Source organism: Rhodamnia argentea, chromosome 8 (genome assembly GCF_020921035.1).
Source record: "Rhodamnia argentea isolate NSW1041297 chromosome 8, ASM2092103v1, whole genome shotgun sequence".
NCBI lineage: Eukaryota > Viridiplantae > Streptophyta > Magnoliopsida > Myrtales > Myrtaceae > Rhodamnia > Rhodamnia argentea.
This window is the reverse complement of record NC_063157.1, coordinates 18,303,934-18,315,162: the sequence shown is the minus strand read 5'-3', so window position 1 is coordinate 18,315,162 and position 11,229 is coordinate 18,303,934. Positions and strand designations below refer to the sequence as shown.

The 11,229-nt window shown below is 44.8% G+C and overlaps 2 protein-coding genes across 2 annotated transcripts; one reads left to right on the top strand and one right to left on the bottom strand.

Annotated features, from left to right (window-relative positions):
• The first annotated feature begins 3,469 nt into the window (after positions 1-3,469).
• On the top strand, positions 3,470-4,394 carry LOC125316303. The gene is made up of 2 exons (XM_048284315.1): positions 3,470-3,792; positions 4,233-4,394. Exons 1-2 carry the CDS (start codon positions 3,562-3,564, stop codon positions 4,392-4,394), a joined length of 393 nt encoding a protein of 130 aa, XP_048140272.1. The 5' UTR covers positions 3,470-3,561.
• Positions 4,395-9,083: 4,689 nt separating this feature from the next.
• Positions 9,084-9,811, bottom strand: LOC125316241 (probable NAD(P)H dehydrogenase (quinone) FQR1-like 1). Its single transcript, XM_048284112.1, has 2 exons — positions 9,527-9,811; positions 9,084-9,421 (listed from the first exon to the last, which is right to left on the bottom strand). The coding sequence occupies exons 1-2, from the start codon at positions 9,751-9,753 to the stop codon at positions 9,190-9,192; spliced, it is 459 nt and encodes a 152-aa protein (XP_048140069.1). The 5' UTR covers positions 9,754-9,811; the 3' UTR covers positions 9,084-9,189.
• Positions 9,812-11,229: the final 1,418 nt, after the last annotated feature.

The following is an 11,229-nucleotide window of genomic DNA, read 5'->3' as shown; positions in this document are numbered from 1 at the left end:
GATTTTATGTTCGGGTCGAATTTGATATTTGGGGCTTTTGCATGAAATTGTACCAATTTGTTTCGAAATTGACATTCATAAATGGCATCCATGTTGTAAGGTTCAATTTTGACATTAATTTCATGCGAATTGGTCAAATGGACAGTTAATTGCACCCAAAAAAAAAAAAAGAGAGAGAAAAACTTGATATGGGGTCGGGTTGACCAACCCGGTCAACCCGTTGACTTCGTTGACCAAGCTAACCCAAAGAAGTGCCATTGTGATGCTTCTGTAGATTGGTCTTCGGGTGGAGAGAATAGAACAAGAAGGGACTCCAACAAGGGGGCTCCAGAAAAAATGGGAAAAAGAACAAAATAGAAGGGAGGCTCTAATTCGTGGGGGGCTACAACAGAACAAAAAAGAGGGAAGATCGAGGGAGAGCGTCATGGAGCTCTGGGGGAGTTCAAGGAAGACCAACAAAGGAGGAAGACCCATTTTTGGCATCCAAGAGAACGCGTCGACCACGAAGTGCTCGCACAGAGGGGGATTCGGTGAGCAACAAAACGCCCGTAACAGAATTAAGAGCGAGGGGGCTCGCAAAAGAGAAGAGGGGAGAGAGAGAACAAAAAAAACGAGAGAGAGTAAATTTTTTTTGCAGGCGTTGGCCATTGAAGCCGTGAGCTTCTGAGGGCTCGTCGGAGCGATCCAGGCGAAACCGATCCTCGCTGATCGGACCGAGAGCTTCCTGAGAGCCTGAGGAGCAGCCCTAACCCCACGGCGGAGCTCCAGAAGCCCGGAATAGGTGAGTCGAACTTCGAAGCTCTATCTCGGCCTCACATGGCATCTTAGGCAATATGCGATCATTTTACACGAAATTGGTTGCGATCTCTTTGCCTTGCGTTGCTCAGAATTTTTTCTTTTGATCACATGTGGTTTCGTTGCCTGAATCGCCGAGTCGACCTCCAAACTACTCCGACCAAGCTCGAGCTCGTGAGCTCAGTTAAGAGCAAACCGAGACATCGCAGGCCACAGATAAGTCTTCTCAACCTTCCGCGATGCTTCATGATTGATTTTTTTAGGATAGATTGCGCATAGAATGGTTACGGCGAGTCGCGCCGGAGGTTTACTTCCGCCGGAAATTGCAGGTATGGTGAACATAATTCTGCTGTGATATGGCTGGAATATGTTGTAGAGGAGGCCTAAAGGAGTCTTTTGGGGTTGGTTTCACGCGATTTCGAAGTCGGACGGCCAAGATATGGCCATCCGATGAGGCGCCGGCGAGGGACCGCCGGTGCCGATCATCTTCTCCGGTTGGGTTTGACCGGTCAACGAAGACGTGGCGCTGACGTGGTGGCCACGTGGCAGCCACGTCAGCCGGTGGTTATAACAGAAATAACAAAAAAACAAAATTGATCCGACGGTGGTGCTTGTGCCACGTGTCTCAATCTTAGATTTTTCGGATAATAAATGGATTTTTCAAAATATTCTGATTGCAAAAAATAAAAAAATAAAAAAAAATCAAATCATTTTTGTGATCGCGCGGCCCAGGTTTGGCCACGTGTCACCATTCTGATCATTGGATCAAATTTTCGAAAATTCAAAATAATAAATAAAAAATCATTTTCAGAAAATAAAAAATAGCTAGATCGAACGGTCACGATTTATTAGCTCCTTTTGATCTAGACCGTCGATCTCTTCCTTTAAATCGTGCGGTGGAGATAAAGTCCTCCTTCAATCTGAGCCGTCGATTTCAGTCAATGAATCCGACTGCTGTCCTTGCGCCACGTGGCGAAATCTCGAGTGTTGATTTTTTTTTTTAGCGGGATTTTTTTTAATTCTTGGGCGCGCTTGGTAGAGAACGGTGCCGTTTCGGGGTGTGCCGGTCTGGGCGTGGGTCCGGACCGGGTGAACCGGTTCGTGGACCAGGTTGGCTCGATCCGTTGACCGGGTTGACCCGGTAAAATAAATAAATAAATAAATAAATCGAAAAATCATTAAAAAATCGAAAAAAAATTTTAGGAAAAATTGTAGAAAATTCACAAAAATTCCAAAAATTCTCAAAAATTGAGGAATGGCCACAATCAACCGGCCAATCCTATTTCCAAAAATGACAATTTTACCCTTTAGGGGTAATTTGTCTCCAAAAATTCTCGTGGACTTCCAAAAAATGTTGGAAATTAGGAAATGGGTCAGTATAGGTGGCCAATCCTATTTTCAACATTTCTCACTCCGAATCTCTTCTGAAATGACGATTTTGCCCTTTTCGGCAAATCGTCCCCAAATTTTCTCAAAATTACGATTTTGCCCCTCATGGGCGAATCGCTTCCAAATCACTCCCGATCTTCTCCTATGCTTTGAATACCCCTTTCTCTAAGCCAATAGGGCTATACTAGGAATGCCACGCCGATTTGATGCGATTTATCCGAACGTTATGGATTCCTTGATTTGCGCATTTACTTCGATTGATTGTGATTGCTAGGATAGTCACTCCCATCCGCATGAACTCCTAGATTTAGGATTCGTACCCCACTCATCTGCATGAAATTCGAGATTAGAAAAATTCAATCAACTTAGGTATCGAAAGGGCGTCAATTCTGATAGTTGGCGTAACTAAGTCCCCGATCCCACTTCTCCGGTTCTCGCAGAATCGAATAGAAACTCCCGACTATTCGATAGGGTTTCCAATCGTACCTTCCACGAAACGATTGGTAGTGACTCCGAGGCATGCACACGTAGCACATGTCACTAGACCACACTGAAAGGTCGACCACGATTTTATCCTCCGCCGCGATTTGGGTAATGGGCCTTGGGAGAGGCCCGCGTCCGAAGGTCCACACGCAACCGGGCCGGAAGGGCGACCCATTAGCCCACGATCTCCCGCCGTCGAGATCGAGGGTCGCGACAATGGCACAAGTTGCACGAGTTAGGATCAATTGCACCGATTAAATGGGCTCGATTGAAAAGTAAAATGCAAGTTAAACGGACTAGTTGACTTTTTCCCTTTTTCCAATTATGGGCTGGCATGAGAGTTTTTAGGCTCGATGTTAGACTTAGCCTGCCTAGACCAAGCCCGATTCCCTTCGTGTTGTAGTTGAAATCATGGATAACCGGCTTATGGTTATGCTTGATTCTCTGCACGCACTAAGGCCGAGCATGGCAGAAACCAAGAAGATGAGTTTGAAGCTTCTTGTTGATAAGAGAAACCACACCGTCCTCTTTGCCGAAGCCGGAAAGGACTTCGTGGATTTCCTTTTCCATTTTCCGGCTTTGCCGATTGGAACTATTGTGAGTCTTCTCCCCAAAGCGGGCATGGTGGGTGGCTTGTACAATCTTTATACGAGTGTCGAGAATCTCAGATATCCATCAATCGAACTTAGATAGAAAGAGGCTCTGTTGAATCCCAAAACATGGAGCTCCGATCCGGATGTTACGCGCTAGTAGTTGCCCGAAGCTCCACCTTCAGCACCATTTAACTACTACATTTGCCCTCGTGCTGCCAATGGTTTTCGCTACGTAGGCGCTTCATGCGATAGCTGTGTGACGGATTCCCCTTCTACAAGATGTCCCGGTTGCAACAATACGATGAGCAAGAAACTGTCATGGGTCCCGGGGCCACCTGCTGGTGCCGCATCCTCGGCCAAGGTACCTAGTGGGGAGGGCGGTTACGTGAGAGGCATGGTCACATACATGGCGATGGACGGTTTGGTCATGAAGCCCATGTCCAGCATCTCTTGCATTACTCTCCTCAACCGGTACAATGCGCACGAAATCGGGGATCTCCAAGAGAAGGTGATCGACTTTGGCATGGACGAGGTAAGGCCCACAAAAGTCGCAACCTCTTACAAATATTTGGACCCAATTTAGGATAAAACACTGAAATCTGAAGGTTGATTTTCAACTGGTAGTCGTATGTCCGGTCGGGAACATGGCATAAGAGAATAACCAACCAATTCTAGAGCTAACTACGATGTTCGTATGAGATTACAAGGCTTGATCCATCCCATCAATATGTGGTCAACTCGTCAACTAAGAGCACATCAATGCTCAGCATTTGGAAGAAGAAACTAAACATTCCAATCTAATTATGGTGTTTAGGACGTAGATTTTTTAGAAGCCATACAGCTTCATGATCAAGTTCAGATTATGTGAGCTATTGTTTGCTAGAAACTGGAAGCACCCCTATTTGTATAACTTGCCTTTTCTCAAGCACCCATTTTTAATGACTTGTCTTGTGCCGTGCGATCTTTACTCAGGCCATAAAGCTGTTGAGCGCTTCATTGCATTCCAAAACGGTTCTCACGGACCGATTCAACAGGGGAAGATCTCAAGTGAAATGCTATTCTTCAATTTCAAAAACTCTCCATTCGTATTGGCCTGCTGGGGTAGTTTGCTCTTGCTACTTTGTGAAATGCTGATGAAACTATTTGATCCGCGATGTGAAATTAGTCTCTACTATATGTTAGCTTGCTAAGAAAACAAGTTCTTGAATGTGTATATGCTTGTAACGTCGGGATGAATGTGTTTTATGTGAACTGATCCATGTGGTTCAAGCAATCAATAGATTTACTATGAACCGACCCTCGATAAATTTACTATGAACTGGCTGGGAGTCGTTAGGCTCCCCAAGCCCAAAGGACAAAAGGACGGCCTAGGCAAAAAGATAGAAATAAAAAAATCCAGCAGAAAAAGGGACACCAAAGACAAGATAACAATATTCAATGTTCGCGAGGTGCCATAAAATAAGCAAGAAGAAATTATTGTCTAAACTTCGAAACTTATTTTATTTTTTCATAATGTGAAGGGGAGCTATACATACGTTGCTCGCGGGATCGACATGACATGTCCTTTCCCGTCCAAAATCTAACTCTTTGCAATGACTTCGGAATAGCTTTGTGCATCCTTGTCAACTCTGTTAAGTAGTTAACCTTTGCCATAAATAAAATAGATAATGTGGTTTCCACCCATTCTTCAATATTAATATCTCTCTCGTTTCAACCTCTTTTCACTTTCAATGCCTCTCTCCCAACAACGGCTCCGCCGATGATGCCGCCAATCGCCGCCCGCCATTGACATACATTGACCGCCAACCGCCACCCACCCACGATCGACCTGCTGCCGCCCATCGCCTCCGACCATCACCCGCCGTGGCCACCGCCCGCCGCCAATCATTGTTCGCTACCACCCACCCCCGCTAGCTGCCGACCATTGCACGTTCCGCTCTTGCTCGCCACACATATGCAAATAATATTTTTTTTAGTTTTAAAAAGTAAATAAGATTTTTTTAAAATAAAAATTATTCTTTAAAAAAATTTTAAAAAAAATTAAAAATGAAGAACAGATTTTTTGGTCGACGACATTAATTTTTCGTAGAAGATTTTGTGTTAATAATATTTTAAAAGTAGAAATTTTCAACCATTACCAAACGAATTTGTGTTTCAGAAGCTGAAATTTTGTCTTGTTATCAAAAGTTTTTCTCTAATCATAAATCAACTTATAGAATAGAAGTAGAAGAATCAACTTCTGCTCAAAAGTAAAAGTAGAAAAATCAACTTCTGACTAGAAATTAATTTTTGAAGTAGAAGTGTTGCCATGCGCACCCTTAACTTGGAGATGCCTACTGTACTTTTCTCTCTCACTCGGTCGCTCCAAACTATTTTCAATCATCGGGCCAAGCATTAGGTCTCACTCTTCTTCCTTTTTCTTGGCACTTTTGTCGGGATGAAAGAGGACGCCGATATTGTCGGTCCCCGATATGCGTCGGAGAAGAACATCTCTCCGGGTTATGTGCCACCGTTTCATTGGCTCACTCGGAACCGGATAACGTTTCAGGGCATTGGTCCAGTTTCCAATTCGAGAACCGTCCTCTCCATTCCTAACTGTTGGGAACCGATCACCCTCGTATATATGCATGCTCCTAGCTCTACCTGCGATCAAGTCACGTCGAATATTTGTCAGGAGAAGACCCCACTGCGAAAACTTCCTCAAGAAGGTGCTCCAGCTAAAAAAATTCTCCCCGAAGAACCTGTGTTAATAATTTCCTCTGACCCAAAAGAAAAAAAGCTGGTGCCTTTTCCAAAAGCCCCGGGCCCCGGCCTTGTCCCAAACTCCACTATAAGAAAGGCAAAGCTCTCCGTCTGTTGACCATGACCCGTGAAGGAAGCAGCTCTTGCACTTGCAGGGTCGAAGCCATAATTGAGACGCCCAGTTTGACGATTTTCTCCTGGTTAGTGCGAAACTGAAGTAGATTTGCTCTCGCCTTTTCGTTACTCGCATCATTGTAGAGCAAGGGTTCGTATTTTCCCCAACAGGAGTCGGTTGTATCACGGACATGTTGGTTCGTGAAACTCTTGCGCATCTGCTTATACAACAAAAGAGACAAATCTTTGAGTAGTTCTTGATTTTCTCTCGGTTTCTGTGGACACCGCCACCCGATTGCTTGATTTGATAGTTTTTTTATGGTCCGGTACGATCGACATCGATCAAAGCTTTAGAGGGGTGACTGCCAAATAGATGCATGATGGTCCGGGTAACTCTGTTGGAGTTGGCGAATACTTCGGGGATTCTTATTTCTCACACCGGGTACACCCACGTGAGCTTAGGGAAATCGTAGTGTTACCCAACGACATATGACTCCTATGCGCGGGATGCAGGGGTTCGGGGGCAGCGCGCCCGACACGGATGTCCGGCTGCCCGGTCAGTGAGCGGGGGTTCGGGGGCAACGCCCCCGAAAGCTCTACGGGTTTGGGCTTTTATTTAAGCTGGCCCGTATGATGGAATTAAGAGGTTTTAGGTTTTTTAGCCCGTTTTTGAGCATATATATTTTATTCGGTTTTATCATTGTATTGAGTTGATTTGGTCAAAGAAAAAAAAAATATAGTGAAATCTCTTTGCGGGACGTAGCCCTAATCTTGGGGTGAACTTGGGTAATCTTGTGCGTCTTTCCAATTTTTCTCGATTCTCCGTGTGATCGTCTGATTCGGTTTCGATAAATCCCTTCAAACTCCGGTGCCTGCAAGGCCTAGTGCCAGCCATGAGAACCTCTAGACATTTTTCATTTTATGAGATTTGAGAAGCTGATATTACAACAGTATAACATTACAAACTCAAGCGCAAGTGTTATAAAATGGCAAAAAACAACCAAGCACGTTGAGATTTAATTTGGCTTTTATCTCAGTAACATAGGACGGAAGGATATTTTTCAGATTGGTCTAATTCTCTTGACAGGTCAAGAACAAAAACAACCATGGCAGCGACTAAGATGAGCTTGAAGCTTCTTGTCGACCGGAGAAGCCACACGGTGCTTTTTGCTGAAGCTGGAAAGGACTTTGTGGATTTCCTTTTCCATTGTTTGGCTTTACCGGTTGGAACTGTTATTAGTTTCCTCACCGGTGGAGGCACAGCTGCTAGCTTAGGCAACGTCTACAAGAGTATTGACAATCTCAGTGAAATATATTTAAAAACTAACCAGAAAGAGACTACGTTGAGGCCCAAGTTACCGAGCAAGTGGTCCGGAGCTTCCCTTGTTATTACCCGAAGCTTCAGCTTCCGCGCCTAACCGACTACTACGGGTGCCCTTCCGGATGTGATCACTATGTCACTGATGCCCCCTCGGCAAAATGCCCGGATTGCCGTGACAATATGAGTGCCAAACTTTCATGGGTTGTTAGGCCAGCTGTGTCATCCTCGTCCGAGACATCCGGCAGTGAGGGTGGTTATGTGAAAGGCGTTGTGACATACATGGTGATGGATGATCTGGTCGTGAAGCCTATGTCCACCATTTCTTGTGTTACTCTCATCAACAAGTTCAATGTGCAGGAACTTGGGGATGTTGAAGAGAAGGTGGTAGATTTTGGGATGGATGAGGTAAGGCCTGCAACCCCTTTCTAATATCCTATATCTTTTTTTTTTTGTTTCCAGGCTTAAAATTATTAGTTGCATTTTCGTCATGCTCCAGGACATATTAAGCCTTTTATTCATGTAGATGTTAGTGAAAATTGGAGGATTATTGAATAACACGTAGGAGCGATGTTAGTGAAAATTGGAGGATAATTGAATAACACATAGAAGTGATGTTGTTAGTTAGAGCATTTCTAATGATAGTTAAGAGATTTCAGTGAGCCATTGCTGGGATATGGATGGTAGTAGTGTCGCCATTGACTACATGTCAGATTTATGCATTCCAACTTGCGCTACGAGTCTCTCTTCTGTTACGGCCGCGCTGCTGACATTGCAAAAGGTTTAGTGATATCCTACCCCGACACAAAAATGGGCTTGGGTTTAGAAAAAGAACAAGATCCATCGTTTGATAAAATCACATCTTCATGACAAGGATGATAATTCATAGTTATGGAATAGTGTGCATCAGCACTTTTCCTAAATAAGTCTTCACGACTTGTTAGTTTCTTAAGTTAAAGATAGCTGATAAGGTCTGGATTGTTACTAAATCGAATTTGAGGACTTAATTCTCTATGCTATTTTAGCCTCATGACAATTCATTACCCATGGCTGCGAAATGTTCAGTGAAAGCTTCTGATTCTCTTGTCATCTGGTTTGTAGGCCATAAAGCTGTTGAATGTTTCTTTGCACTCCAAGAAGGTGTTCACAGACATATTCTTCAATGAGAAGGAAGCATCTGCATGATGATCCATTTCAAGATAACTGCTTCTGCTATTTCTCTATTAACGGCTTTATCTATTTTATTTCCATTTGAGTGGTATTTCGGCGAGTCCACTGATTCCAGTTGTAGTAGTATGGTCGTGAATTACACTTTTTCTTTCAGTTATTATCGGTGTGTGGTGCTGTGGTTTATGAGAATGTCATCTTTAGATGTGTCTATCCTTGTCAAGCTGCAATGGTTGTGTTTCATAGGTTGCACAAATTTGAGAAATCAATGGTCGGTTTAATCCATTCTGAAATCTGACCCAAAAAAAGAAGAAAAAACTCCGTTCTGTAAGGATCAAAGCGTTCTGTAATGCAGCGGCAATATCACTTGGGTCTTTCTTTGACTTCGATGAATCCTCCAGCCGCATTCTTCCTCATCAGTAAATGGCTAAATACTGTGTAATCAAAATAAACTGTAGACCAAAAAATATGTAACAGTCAAAATATTTCATCATCTTGAAAAGCACTTATTACAATGTGGATGTAGCAAGCCGAGGCAATTTGAAGAGAACAGATGCACGGAGTTTCCATATCATCAGAGCAGAAATTTTAAGCAGAGGCCCTAAGCTTCTTTGCGGTGTCGGCGAAGTACTTGCCCTGGTGGAACGCAAGCCCGAGCTCCAGCTCCGAAGGCTGCCTTGAGCTGTCGCCGGCAAAAGTCCCCGCGCCGTATGGGCTCCCCTCCTTCACCTTCTCCATCTCGAACATGCCGGCCCCGAAGGTGTACCCGACGGGGACGAAGATCATGCTGTGGTGGGTCAGCTGGGTGATCGCGGTCAATCTGATCGAACCAAGGCACGTCAATGGAGAAATCGGGCAATGAGTCTATGAACAAAATCGAAATTGAATGATGTTCGCAAACTCGATCGGTGAATCGGCAACTTACAGAGTGGTCTCCCGTCCACCTCCTTGAGACCTGGTGCTGTAGAAGATCCCCGCGGGCTTGCCTGCCAGCTTCTGCGAGCCCCAGAGGCCGCCGGTTGCGTCCATGAAGGCCTTGAATTGCGCAGCCATCATCCCGAACCGGGTCGGGAAGCCGAACATAATGCCATCGGCCTCCACGAGCTCATTCGGAGTGATTATCGGCACATCGCTCTTCGCCGGAGCACCCATCTTGCCCAGAACCTCCTCAGGCAATGTCTCCGGAACCTGCCATTTTCGCCAAAACCATTCAGTCACGCAACTGCAGTTGAAAATGCTTCCTTAAGATCACAGAAAAGTAAAAGTTAAATCGACTGTTTACGTGCGAGCTTGACCTTTTATGGTCATTTTAGAAGAAAAAATCTCTAATTCTTATGCGATATTTGGTAATCAATCTCTGAACGATGGACAAAAATAATATATTCATGGTAATTAAATTGATGTGTGTGTGTGTTCTAAGTAGATAAATGATCAAAGATCTATGGTGTCACGCCCCGACTCTCGAGCTCGCGACATCCCTACCTTACTCGCCTCGGGTCATGAATGATAGCGTCCTAGGTAGGCTATCGACCTATGAATTTACGGCGCATGCGGAACGTGCAAATCTCCCGGACAACAAGATCAGCGGGGATAGTATAGCAAGAAAATCAACACAGTCAATTCATCAAAAACAATTTCATTAAACATCCAAAGCAGACGAATCTTAACCCTACTGAGCTACGATAAATACGTACAACCCCATACTTCGAGGCGGCTCACTAGAACCTCAAAAGACACAAGGTCCGGTAAGGTTAATCCCTCGTCTACTCCCAAAAATCCTACCACAATCCTCCCGGTTCATCGTCCACGGCCTTCAAGACTGCTTGAAAATTATTAATCACGACGGGGTGAGAAATTAATCTCGGTGAGCCAACGCCTAAGCCCGGTTAGGACGTTGATTCGCTCAAATACCCTAAAAAGCAATCACATCAACACGTAACGGATATTTCAATCACAGGCAACTTACCCTCCAGGCCACACGTAATGTAATGCATACTCGACTCAACAATCAATCAACCAAATCAATTCAGATCACTGCAAAGCATCACAAGACTTGCATGCACAGGACACCACACGTAGTCCATTTATTAACGGATCCGACCCGAAGGTCTAGCACACTAGTCAGTTGGTGCTCTCCCGGCGAGACCGGACATTGTCCCTTACTTTCGGCGACGGCGTCTGATAGTCCATGTGACTCCGCTCGACCAACCGTAAGACGATGATTGTCGACACGGCACGGAGCTAACAGGAATCCTTAAAAGGTTTCGGCCCATCACAAGCTGCGACCGGCAAACGTACAGCCAGAAGACAATGATCGACGCGCATCCAGCAACCAGAAGACAATGATTGCCAGGACCGAACGACCGGAAGACAATGATCGTCGGAATTATCCCATTATGTGGCCACTCGGGCACTTCGACAACCAGTCGGTTCTTTTCTTGGATTTAGGTCGAATGCTCACACTCGCATTTCAAATACTTGGCCCCAAGGCCGTTTTCGTGCAAAAACATGCAACTTTAATTCATACGTGGTCACATGAATGCGCAATTTAAATTGACTGACAGACCAAGCAATTTGGGACGATTAACCTCTAATCGAACCCCCACGGCAATCAACAGCCAAACCGGC